This window comes from Melozone crissalis, unplaced genomic scaffold, assembly GCF_028551555.1.
Source record: "Melozone crissalis strain CALT ecotype California unplaced genomic scaffold, PUWL_Pcris_2 ptg000027l_1, whole genome shotgun sequence".
NCBI classification, from domain to species: Eukaryota; Metazoa; Chordata; class Aves; order Passeriformes; family Passerellidae; genus Melozone; species Melozone crissalis.
In genome coordinates, this window is record NW_026535805.1 from 65,111,747 (window position 1) to 65,125,638 (window position 13,892).

Here is a 13,892-nt window from a genome sequence, read left to right on the forward strand (position 1 = left end):
TTCAGTTTAGTGAAATACTGAACAACCCATTACCAGTTGCTTCACTGTGGAAGAGAACATACTTCATGACCACAGGTTTAACTTAGATACTGACCACTGAGGCTAGATTTGGTGAATCCTCTCCTAAACTTGTCAAACAGCCTTTGGAATCGTTTTGCTTTGGTTGTGTTGTGTTTTATGGACAGAAGCTGGTCAGCCATCACAAAATACTTGTGCTTAGTTCATTTTTTCATATCAAAAAATATGAAGCTTTTTTAATAACATCATTTTTCTTCTTTTTTTATTCTATAGAGACCTGAGATTTAATAGGATTAAAGAAATCCAGCCTGGAGAGTTTAGAAGGCTTAAAAACCTAAACACACTGTAAGTCCTTTTTCAGCCCTAAGACCCTTTCCCTTTTGTCTTAATATTATCAGTTTGATGATGTTTCATATTTGCTTACTTTTCACAGGTAAGTAGTCTTATAAATTTGAGCTGTAGCATTGACACAGATGGGAGAAGTGGGGGTTAAGACCAAAATATTTGAAGGCAAAAACATGTGTATGTTTTTCAAAATAAAAAGAAAATTATTTGCCTACTAGTATTTTACTAATATACTTTAATTGAATTTCATGAAAAATGCAGACCATTATTGTAAGATTTTTTTTTATATGATATTAAATTGTTTTGCTGGAATATCGCATAATAAACCATGGGGTTACAAGGAAGCTGATCAAAGGCTGAGATGTGCAAATGTGTTACAGTTACAAAATATTTGACAAATTCTAATATTCTGAACTTTCCTATTCTAATGTGCTTACCAGGACAGGCAGGAGTCAGATGGTTTTGTTCCTACTGAGCTGCCATTTATGGAGATCTTTGTTATCATTTACAATTGTGAAGAAAAGTCTTTCTAAAAGACCTTTTGCAACCAATAATACAATTAGTATGAGTATTATAATTTTAACTTTGTATCTCTTCTATCATTCCTTCAGGCATAACTTTTAAAACAAATGCATGAATGTTTCTCTTCTTTAATATATCAGCAGGCACAAGGAGGAATTAAGACAGACAATTATTTTCACTTTTAAATGTACATAACTTATGATTGCAAATGTGACTCTTTCCCAGAACACAAGTAGTGTATGAGCTGAAATACAGTTGTGATGTCAGTGAGCTTTGGGTCACTATTTATCTGCAGGCAATCATGGCAAATATACTGACACATCTTGTACTCTATATTCACATCAGAAGGAATGATAGGACTTTCCCCAAAATGTATATTGTCCAAGTCTGTGCTGCCAAGATATTCTTGCTAACTGCCCCTATTTCCAGTCTCCTTTGGTCTTACTTCTGTTTGCAGCTGACCCCCAGTTTTGAATTACAATTTCTGCCAGATATCCAGCTCAAGTTTTTTCTGTCCAAATCACTGATCTGATATTCACAAATCCCAAATAAAGACAGGATACATTAAGTTTGAATTCCTCTCTCTTTGCAAAACCAGTGTATGAGGGATGAGTGCAAATCTGTGCATACAGACAGTTGTGTTCCTATATGATGTAAAGGCCCAGTACACAAGATATTGCTGAGAAACATCTGGGAAAAGTCACTTCAACTTTTTTTTCTCTAACAGATACTCTTAGGGGAAAAAGCATTTTCTATTTAATACTATATTGTCCCTGCTTTTACACTTTTTCCCCTAGTGTTTGTTTATGTTAAAATAAATGGTTATTTATTTCTTTTTCTAGGCTTCTAAACAACAATCAAATCAAAAGAATTCCTAGTGGGGCATTTGAAGATCTTGAAAATCTGAAATATCTGTAAGTTAAATGAAATGTCACTTCATTGTGTAACAGCTTCTTCAGTGAGAAAGTTCTAATCTGACATGGTGATATCTGACCCACTATATCAGGAGATAAACTGCACTGAAAGTTTGTGAAATGAATTTATGGGTGGGGGCAACTGCTTTTCTCTAAGTTATTGCTAATAAAAGACTGCTCTCTGTAGACAATCCATTTTAAAGGACTTACTAGTTGCTGTTTATTGTATGCAACTTATAATTTAAGAAGGGAAACTTATAATTTAAGAAAGGTGAAGGAAACCACCTCTTCAATTGTTCACTGAAACCTTCACACAGGTACTTTTTGTCTTTTGAAAAGTGATTCCAAAGTAGCTAGGCCAAAGGTTGTGTCAGCAGAAGCTTGTAACTTACCTAAGCTTATTAACCATCCTTAAATTTGTCACTGAATTCATAAGTGAAAAATTCAGTCAAGCCCAAAATACCAGAGTATGTATATGATTTGCTGTTCCAGGTTTTCAGTCAGCCTGTATATTTTAAGCCTAACTTCTCTCATTTTTAACAAAAACACCAAGGTTATTAATTATATGAATAAACAAAAGGTATCAAAATGTTATTTTTGTCTGTATAATAGACTAAAGCTGCATAGTTAGTTGTCATGGATTCTCAGCTCTAGTTTCTAGAGACGACCTTATGGATTGTCATTTAGAAAAGTTTCACTCCATTGTCTTGGAGTATTGATTGATGGTTACTTGAATGACATACAGAAGAAAAAGGTCGCATTGAGATTTTATTGCTTCGGAAACAATTCAGAAGCTGAAATTTCCATGCAGATTCCAAGAATACAGCCAGAAGACCTCTAAGGAGGTGGGAGCAGGGAGAAAATCACATAAATTTGTGCAGACACATTTGCCTGTTTTTCCAAGTTGTGCTTGATTATGTTTCCTGCTCTCCTTTTTATGTGTATTGTCTTTCAGTAATGAAATTGTTTAACATCTACACAACAGGAGGGAAAAGACTATTGAACAGACTGTTGCCAGTGAATTATTAAAGTCCATTATGATTGTATTTGTTACAAGAAATGTCTGCATGGAGTAGTATAGTACATAAGGTTTTACTATGTGAGGTTTGCTAAACTTCTTTCCATAGTCAGCAACTGTGCAAAGATTTTTCTTGACTCTTATTCCTTTTTTGTTTTCACGTGCTTGCCTATGCCTAGCTGTAGTAAACCTGAAATAAAGCTTAACAATGCAGAATGTTCAGTTCAGTGAAAAAGTGAAAAAAGATAACTGAACTCTAATTTGTTTTCATATACATGTAGTAATGGCTGTCAGTGTCTGTATTATTAAGAGGAAGATATTTTATTTTCCTGTTGTTCCCCAGGAAATTTAAATATAAAGTTCAGTGTGGTAATTTATTCAACTGCAGGGAGCTCTTTAAAGCTGTCCTTTGTTTTGAAAAAATAAATGAAGGGGTATTTTGCCTGTTTCAAGGGCTGTGACAATGTTTAAATTGAACAGCCTTAAAGTTAAAAAATTTCCGGTACTGGTCCGGTTATCAATACAGAAGACTTAGATGTAACAAATCAAAACTGTTCAGCAGTTAAAGTTTCATCTGAGTTACTGAATGCTAACTGTATTCTATTAAATGAAGGGAACAAATCAAAACATTTCTTTCCAAAAAGATTCACTGAAGTAGAAATCAGGGGGAGAGATTGTGCAGAAGTTAAAAATACTGCTCAGATTGTATTATTATAAAAGTCAAATCACCTGGAAAAGTTGAGGTTTAGTATCATCTGGTCCTATTGATATTTGCAAACCTAACTTGTACTGTCATGTTTCATAAAACTAGATCATTGATCTATGATATTACTTCTGTTCTTATGACAACTTGTACTGGATTGCATGTGGTTCTGAAAATGTATAATTCCCTGACTAATTTTAAAAAACCTGTGATTTCTCAGTATCCCTGATTTAGCAAAATGTGAGTATATATAAATATAAAATCTATAACAATTAGTAAACTTGCATATTTAAAACTAAAACCAGTCACAATTATATATTTTATATAAAATATATAAAGTATATCACAGTGTATTTATTTTTTTTAAAGCCAGTCACTGAGAGACAGATGTTAAGATCCATTCCTGTATGACTGCTGAAGATCAGCTATTGCACTTTCAAACAAAATTTTTTTCAACAGGATCTAAATCAGGATTTTCAAATGCTTCTTTGTACTCTTCCTTTCTGAAGTTGAGCTTTTAGTATTATGAGGAGTGTATGTTAGCACAATTATCTGTATGAAGAACACATTTGGATGAAGAGTAATATTTTGTCAATTTTCTCTGCATTAAAAGTATTCATCACTGTAAAACTTGGTCTTTACATCATCAAAAGAAAACTGTGCACATAATTTTTTTACATTTTTTTAGGATTTTTTTATTGTCTTGTTCTTTATGTAATTGAAATTCTGGCAATTATAAAAGCAGTTTTGTGTGATTTTGCTGTGCTGTTTGTGGTAATAATTTGGTTTTGTATTAATATACTAAAGGTTGGAAAGAACGAAATGTAATTATTGTTTTGTTGTGAAATCAAGAGGATATTTTTTTTTTTTCTTCTGATTTTCTGCTTTTCTGTCAATCTGTCTTTACTCCATATACTTCAGTGTTGGCAATAAAGCTCTTTAGTAAGCTTCCCAACCTTATAGTATAGATGCAGGTAAATTTGTGGAAACATGATAGGATAATTCTTCCTAAGCCTAAAAGTCAACAGTTTATTCTCCAAGAGAGAAGATAGTTGGGAATTGAAAGTAGGCACATTATTACCATTGCAACATGTAGAATACTAGAAGATTTTGGAATCAGAAGTGGAAAAAATGAATGTGAGTTAAAAAAGGAAGAAGTCAGGAGGAGATAGGGAAAAATTTATAATATAGGTTAGCAATTAAAAGCCTTTCCAGATAAGGAGAACATATATTGGACATTTACAGAGCAGTGAGCTAGAAGATAACATGAAGGAAGTGAAAGCAATAAAACTGGGGAATGAAATTTGTCAACAATGTTGTATGTTGACCTGGTATGAAATGCATAGATGAGGAAACAGACATGAAAGTATTACCATGAGCATATGGTTAATGGTAATTTGTAAGACTTATGAAGTGTGTCAGTTCCAGAAATGCCAACAGGGAGCATGCAAATTTTGTTTTGTGTCTGGTGAATGAAGTAATAATAGGAGAGGTTGTGTTTGAGATTAGGTCTCATTTCCTTCCATACCTTCTGCCACTCTTGCTGTCTTGGCCATGTTACTTGGTCCTCTGGGCAACTCCAGTAGTTCCAGAGCTCTTTTCTTTGCAATTCATGTTGCTGGTTCCACTGTCCTTCGTGTTCCTATGTAAACCTGTCTTTGAGTGTTTATTTACTTGTGAGATTGAATGCTGCAATGCTTGTTTCTTTTTGCCTTTTCCCCCTCCAGTTCCAAACAAATATATCTGAATCTTACTTTCCTAGAATCACATGATTTTTAATATGGCCCATTAAAAAAAGAAAAAAAGAACCCCCCAATAATATCCTCATAATCTAGCAGGCTTGTTAATTAAAGCTACTTTTTCTCCCAAATTTTCTGGTAACTGATTACCTATTTGTTCATTTCTGAAGTATATGACCAGTACCTCTGATCTCTAGCAGCCTTGCTTGCATTTATGGAAAAAAAATGCCCTTTTTTTTAACATTTCTAAAAATAGATATTAATAATTGTCCAAAAATAATTTAATGTCTTAATAGAATATATCCCTTTTCCATTTCAATCCACTGTTTATTCATCTCCTGTAAAATTCTAATATTCAGTTCTGTAAGAGAGCTTTTAGGTAAATGAAATGATAAATCATTTTTTCCCTCATTGTACTGCATTTGTTTTCTGATCATGTAACTGAGATAAATGTTGAGAATGTTTGTTAAAATTTAACAATGTTTACAAAGTTTTACTTCTATAACACTGTATGTGCATGCTGCCATTTTAGAGGGACGAATTTTTTTTGTGAATGATACTTATTTGTACTTTATATTCTGACATGTCTCTGTCCATTAGGCAAATAATTATATGTCTTTCTTTCTGTTGTCCTCAGTGAAATAGCTACACAATTAAATGGAAGTTTGGTTAACACATTTGTCATAGGATGTGTAGCCTGAGGTTGCTGGGGTTTCTCTGTGAAGGGAGGATATGGTTGACTGAGGTTGGTTGAGTTTCCGGCAGCTGAGGGTTTTCTGGTCAGAATGGAAAAAGCTCTGATTTAAAGCTGAAAACACCAAATAAACGCTCACTGCAGTGGCTTGGTGAGAACTCCTAGAGGCTGCTCCCTTCCCTGCAGTATGCTGGTAAAAGTCTGCAGTACTACAGTCATTATCCCAGTCTAATTCAACTCCGATTTTCACCCTCTGCCTCCTTCTGTCTGCAGAGACTAAATAAAAGTTATATGAATGGTTGTGGTAAAACTTTTTTAAAAATCTGATGAATTCAGATTTTTTGAATAAAATTGTTGAAATGCCAGAAAGAGATGATTAACTGAGGGCAGTTTTCAAAACTGTCTAAGCCCACTTTGGTTCTGTGGTCTGACCAGGAGTACTCAGAAATAAGAAGGATTTCCACACTGCCAAGTGGAATTAAGTGTATTAAGATAACTTCAGCTGATCAGTCCTAGAAATTTTCTATGGAGTCAAAAGGTGTGTTTAAAATTCTCACAGGAAAATAAGATAGGAATTGAATATCAGAGAGTAAAATTTTAGGAGAGAAAATCATAATGACTGTGATCCTCAAATGAATTGGTAAATCTGAGCCAAAACAAATATTTTAATACTCATGAAATATTTTTTTTCAAATAGAATAAAAACCAGTTCCACATAAAAAATCACTGTTTTCAAATTATTTTAAAAGTTTTTACAGTAATTTCACAAGACAGTAATTTTTTTCTGGTTTTGAACATTTTAAAAACCTCAGAAATTTTTATTTCCATGCTACCTGTTCTTGGAAGAATTCTGCTTTTTTATTCAGATGCATATCTATGTTTAAAAAGCACCCAGGAATCTCTGTATAATCATATGTTGGATTGTCAGCAAGCAGTGCATTGGAAAAGTTAATTTAGATTCAAAGGAAGGATACTACTCCTTATTGTTCCCCAAAGCTGTCATTGGTTTAATATCAAATACCTACAACTTCTTTCCTTGTTAGGGCCTATTGTGAAATGTTGCTCATTGTCACATCAGTGTAAAAACTGCCACTACCTCCAGCAGAGCCAGTATTTTTTCTGTTGCACCAAAAGGAGTTTGCAATATTTCCAGTAAGTTACTGAAAACTGTAATAGAAAATCCAAAACCACTACTAATAAAATGCCTGCTAATAAAGTCATTTGTGGTACAAGGTCTCTTCATCCCCTTTCCATAGAAACCCATGCCTGATTAACTGAATTTCAAATCATTTGTCAAATAATTGTGAAAAAGTTCTTAACCACAAACCTGTGTCTATCCTAACACAAAAAGAGTGACTGACACTGAACTCCCAAAGTATTTTCATTTGCTGCCTCCATGCAGAAACTGCAGTCATCAGCCAAACTGATTTTTCTCCAATACCCCCTCACTAAACCATCCTTGCTGCTAAGAGCATGATGAACATGAGCACATACACTCATCCTTCCTGATTTATTTTAATTCCATGAAAAGGTGGAGACAACACATATGATCATACTGATACTCTACACGTGTATTGTGTTTATATTATAGAGTATCATTGGGGACCTAATGTCCATCTTCTGCACAGTGATAAAACAAATATACAGTGCCGCTTTATGGATGTGATACCAGTATTATAACTTGTATTTTTTGTGAATATTCCAAAGGTGACACGGGCGGAGTTACAGAAATTTCTCACTGTTTGTTCTCCAAGTCCAGTAAAAGACCCACTCTATCCTAATTTGAATATTTGCACCAGTATTCAGATGAGTATTTTAAAGAAATCAAGAGGCCATCCCTGGTGTGTTCTGGTAAAGGCACCTCTAATGCAATTCTGTCCCATTAAGTTGAACTTATTTTGACTTTTGGCAAACCAATCAAGAGAACAAGGGACAAAAATCCAGTAAGTTGTGCTATGAGCACTGGAAAGCCCAAGTCCATCCGGGTGTGAGCCTCAGGGTCTTCAAGGCCCCAGACTTATGTCATTTGGGATGAAATCTCAAGGATAGAATAATTTTATGTTTTTAGTTTTTGATTTGTATTTTTTTTTCTAATATGTAGTTGAAAAACTGTCTTCACGTGTCAACTTAATTCTTCTTTTCCACCTTCATGTAGCTCTTGTTTGTGTACTAATATTACTGATTGTTTCTTGTTTCAGCTATTTGTACAAGAATGAAATCCAGTCAATTGACAGGCAAGCATTTAAAGGACTTGCCTCTCTAGAACAACTGTAAGTGCCTTTTCTCTTCTGTGCTGTCATCTCTATGGTTCCCCTGCAGAGGAAAAGTGCACGCCTTGATCCGTACATCCTACCTGCATGCTCTGCACGTCTGCACCCCTGGGTTGGGCAGAGAGCCCCATAATCATTTGCATGTGAAAAAACCACAGTTGATCTCTGTGTCAAGTTCCTCATTTCTATGTTTGTCTTTTATTTGTGATTTGAATTCCTGATGTCCCTTTACATTGTTACATAGCTTTGACAAAGGAGAATTATTGTGGAAAATGTTGAAAACTAATGTGTATTGCTTAGAGATAGATTCTGCTTTCATTTCTGCAGGTTTTTATTATATCTTACTTCCTTTCACTGCAGCAGTTACTTTGTTTTATACAGCATAACTAAAGCTGAATTAGCCTCTGCAAGTTCAACCCAGTTTTGTTATACTTTGAAACAAGAATAGTTTTTTAAATAAAAACCTTGCTATAATTTATATGTGTTAATCATTGCCATATAGAGATACAGATGTTTAAAAAGTAGGAAAGTTCATCATTTGCAATGTAGATGTTTCAGTAATGTCCTCCAAACAGATCAATTAAAATCATACTTCTTTTCCTGTATAATGAAGAATAATTTCTACTGAAAAAGAATGAAGAATGCAGTCCTAAGCATGACAAAACCCAGTTGTATTGATTCGATTAAGTTCAACTATATTTTGTTGTGTAATCACTACAGGAAAGACATTAAATTGCTGGCATGAGTCCAGAGAAGGGCAGTGAAGCGAGTGAAGGGGCTGGAGCACAAATCCTGTGAGGAGCAGCTGAGGGAGCTGGGCTTGGTTAGTCTGGGCAAAAGGAGCCTCAGTGGAGACCTCATTTCTCTCTACCACTACTTGAAATGAGGTTATAGTGAGCAGGGGAGTGATCTCTTCTCCCAGGTAACAAGTGACAGGAAAAGAGGAAATGGTCTCAAGTTGCACCAGGAGAGGTTTAGATTGGTATTAGAAAAAATCTTTTCATGGAGAGGGTGGTAAAGCATGAAACAGGCTGCCTTGGGAAGCAGTGGAGTCACACTTCCTGGAAGTGTTCAAGAAATGACTGGATATGGCACTTGAGGTCATGGTTTAGTGATGAACATGATTGTGGTGCTAGGTCGATGGTTAGACTTGAAAATCCTAAATGTCTTTTCTAGCCTTAACAATTCTATCACTCTGATCAGAAAGCATTGCTCTACATTCATTGTGATAATGTTTAGAAAAAGGAAAAAACTGTAAATGTGCAGTTGTTTCACAGTTTGACTACCAAATAACAGTAGCAAACCAATGAGTTCTGTAGTGTATAAATTGGGAGCTGAATATAAGTTTTTAAACTGATGAAAGATATCAGTGTATTACAAGTGTTCTCCATGTACCAGTTTCCTTGTTACTGTAAGCCTCTAATGGATATTAGTAGACACAGAGTATATATTAACTAAAATGACACTTTATATGGGTACAAAATCATACATGCTCCTTTTAGAGTGCAATGGATGCCTTTTGAAGGAGGAACTTCTATGTAAAACAGAGGTGTTAATTATAAAAAGTATTTAAACATGTATTTTTTTTCCTTAATGCCTTTCTCTTCCTTCTCCTTTTAGTCTAGAAATTATCACTGCACCATATTGACAGCAACTGGTAGGGCTTACTTGCATGCTAATAGCAATACATAATTTCTGTGTAGAATTTGGAAAACTGAGGCCCATTTATTGAATTACTAATATTTCCAAAAGAATGTTCTTCCCCATGCCACAAGCCCCAAATGTGCAAGTGGCAATATTTGTCCTTTTTTCTTGTGTTCTTTTTCCATGTTGATCTATGTTATTACTGAAAAACATAAATCAGTTTGGAATATTAACACCTTCTGAATGCTCTTTTCCACTATGTGGCAGTTAAGCCTCTCTGCCTACAGTGATATCACACTGTATCAGCTTAAGCTCAAACTTTTGAGACATCCACATTATTCAGTATGAAACTGAGATTCAGGCTCAGGGCTTGAGTCTCATCTCCATCTGGGAAGATTGAATATGGAGCCTGGCAGAGTCACTGCTCATTGCCTGCCCGTGTGTCCTGTCAGCACCTGCAGCTGCTGGGAATGGGGGGCAGGTGCCACCCCACTGCCTGCATCAGAGCTCAGTGCCTTTTAGAGCTCTTCTGCTCCTCTCCTGAATGCAGAGCTTGCCAGGAGGGAAAATGGGAGTACATGAAGCCAGTAGCAGGCACAGAAATAAATTCAATGGAGAGTAAGCTTTGAGATTTTTAGTTTAGGAGAGATTTGGCATTTATGCATCTTCAGCATAAAAATATGTTCTGACTCTACAGGGTCTGTTTTATCACATTAGGTTTGGAGAAAAACTGCTGACAAGACAAGAGTTACCCTTGGCAAACAAGTTTCTAAGTGTCTTAATTTCAGTTTTGAACTGTATTGACAGTATTAACTCAATGTTTCTGCATTTGAGGTCTCTGTGGCCACAAGTTATTGAACACATTTTGCTACTGGTTGTGTTAGCTCAGCAAAATGCTGTTCTCAGTGCTCAGCTGAGTTCTCAGAAGTCGACACTGTAGACCACATTTCAGGGAATGAGTTATTTCACAGCTATTTCTTCTACTCCAGTGAAGCAGAATTCAACTGATTGTTGCCTTTTAAAAAATATCTGATCAGCAAAGCAAACATATTTTTGGTGATTGTTGTTGTTACCAGAAACTAAATGTAGTTAAATGTAACTAAATTACACTAAAACCTAAAGGTACTGTTGCATGTATAAGGGACAAAACCCCTCAAGTATTTACTGCAGCTGGCAGGTTCCTCCTTAAACCTCTGAAGCAGAATTCTTAGCTGCTGATGTAGTCAAAATAGCTTTTCCTTTGGAAATTTCTGCCAAGAAAATAAGATCTTTGAATCAGATCTTGAAACCTGTTTGTGCTAGGGTAAATTCTGAAGAAAAATTGGCAGTTTTAGGTGCTTGAACACACTGAGCCATACATATTTCATCAGCTAACTTTTCACCTGTGGCTGGGCACGAAGGGATAGTGTTGATGAAAAGTAGCTGCTTAGTACCAGTTTAGACACTGTTAAATCTGCAGGACATATGTTTGGGTCTGGCACAGAGAGCAGAGAGCTGCAGGAAACTTGCATTTTTTCAGAGCAGCAGCCGGAAGGCAGACAGAGCACCCAAAAGGCAAGGAGGGCTGCCTCTGTGTGCCTGGGCTTACACAGCTGCTCTGTGCCTCTGTGCCTGGGCTTGACCACTGAATCCCACCTGAAATGGCAAAATACCCTGCTGGGGAGGTCATGAGTTTGGATCCCAAGATCTAGCTCCAAATGGAGTCCATTTCCAGATGTGTATGCATTGCTTTCCTTCCAAATATCTGTCACATTTTTGACATCTCAGCTTATGAGTTGTATGTATCAGGGACAAAAAGTGTACTCCACTATTTACCTAGCAGCATCCCCAATTATTAATGGAATTATTTAAATTTGTTTACCTAATCCTAGTTATGCATTTTCTTGTAACTTTCGTATTAACGTACTGATTTTGTTCTTTAAAAGCTGTTATTAGTTATCCTGTAGTTTATGTACATATATACATGTTTTGGGGGAATTAATAGACAAAACCCTTAACTAACATATAGTGATACAGTTTGTTATATTAAGTATATTTAATTCAATTCAGTTTTCAGTATTTTTGAAGTGTTGCTATTTATTTTCTTGTTTTATACTACAAGTTCCTAATTTTTGCATGACTCTATGTCAGATATTAGTTAATTAGTTAATAAACAAAGGAACCCAAGACGTATGACAGGGGTGTTGAGAAGTTAATCCTTATTGTTCTACAATAAGATTAGCTAGCCACAACAAACTGGCAACAGATACTTGTCTAGCCTTATTTTAAAAGTCTTCAGTGAGGATTCCATAATCTCCTTAAGTATCCCATTCCATAATTTTATATCATTATCACAACATACATTTAAATATTTTTCCTTATGGTTTAAGGCTGCTACTTGATGTCCCTGAGCAGGGAAAGCTCGTTGATAAATATGGAACATATATGTTTGGTCATTCTTATTCAAATAATCAAAAGGGCAAACGTGCTGTTTAAATATTCAGAACATGGATTATACTCAGCTAATGAGTATTTCCCCAAAGATGTGATGATGCTATTAATAAAAGAACAACTGGCATATTTAATAAAAGTCCTCACCTACAAAAAATTCAAAGCTACATAAGATATAATCCTAAATTTAATGCTGTGAAAAATGTCACTGGGACTGAATTTTACAGTAATTTTTTGTCCTATGAGATTAATAATAAAAAATATATACCATGCTTACTTGATAAAATCTTAATCTTCCTCTTGAGGTGCTTCATTTGGACTTTTTTTCCCTATAGGTATTTCCTTTCTTTCTATTTAATTCTTGATAGCATTTTTAGAATTAAAAAGGAAAGATATGTTGGTATTTAAAAACCACTCTTACGTGCTTTTTCTTTCAATTTCATTCTGAAAGTCTTTCTAATATCTAATTTATTACATGATACTACTATTTTTAATGCTTTGTACTCTGAACATAAAAGATGCCTATAAATATATGCTAGTGTGAGATTATTTCCTAAATATTGTTACCTTTCGAGTGAATTTTAAATCCAAGGAATTACCATATTAATTAAAATATTAAAATACCTTTACAAAACTTTAATGTGGTACGTGGAATAAAATAATAGAAGTGATAAACCTATGTGATAAAACGGGATTAAAGTGTAGGTCATAATGCCAAGGTTTTTTGTATTCTCTTTACTGTAGACTTAAAATGCAATCTGGTTTCTGCATCTATTTATTTTGAATTACAAATTATTTTGGCCAGATATTGAATACCTTGTTCTATTAATAAATTGCATGATAAGTTGTTCAGGGTCTTTTTTAGATCATAATTTAAAGACCTGCAAAGCCCAACTAATTTGTGTAGCCCAGCTACTATGAAGCAGTTAAGAGTATTTTCCAGCTAGATTTCATGATTTGATTTTTTTGAGCTAATTTAGACAGTGTGATATTTGATGAGGTAAAGTTAGCTATTAAATTGTTCTTCAGCACCTGAATTATTGTATCTGCAATGGTGTGAGTTTGTAAACAAGGCAAGGTTTGTAACAGAAATATTTTTTTAAAATTTGTTTGGAAAAACAAGGTGACTTTTCAGGCACAAATTGATTACATCTGTAATTCTAATAGTAAGTGCTAAACAGCCATTATGGGCTGGAGCTTTGAGTTTTGCAATGTGTTTTGCAATGAGTTTTGCAAAACTACTTAAACTATCTGAGAGAGGTATTCTTTCTTTTTCTCTCTTTTTAATTTCACCCTGATTTGTGGCCCTGAAGAAGGGGTTGTGTGACTCAATGTATCTGCTTTTACCAATGTTATTTTTGTTCAAATAAGAGATGCCTACAAATCTTGCCTTGTCAATGCCAAAAAAGTACAGGAGATTAATTTATTTGGAATATTAAGAGATGTGTTTGCGAGGTGCTCATGAGGCATAAAAATGCAAGAAGAATTAAAAAAGTTAAAAAGGAAAAATATCACTGCTGCCTGCAAAAGAAGTAGTGTTTATAATTTTTTTTCCAAAACAAAAGCTGCTTCAGTGATAACAAACCCTATCTGTA

At 34.7% G+C, this 13,892-nt stretch overlaps 1 protein-coding gene across 1 annotated transcript in view; it reads left to right on the forward strand.

Annotated features, from left to right (window-relative positions):
* PXDN (peroxidasin) overlaps positions 1–13,892 on the forward strand; it is an 83,351-nt gene that overhangs the window by 26,174 nt on the left and 43,285 nt on the right. Inside the window, exons 2-4 of the mRNA XM_054279337.1 lie at positions 292–363; positions 1,728–1,799; positions 8,152–8,223. Of these exons, the coding sequence (XP_054135312.1) occupies positions 292–363; positions 1,728–1,799; positions 8,152–8,223 (216 nt within the window). The remainder of the gene's footprint in view (positions 1–291; positions 364–1,727; positions 1,800–8,151; positions 8,224–13,892) is intronic.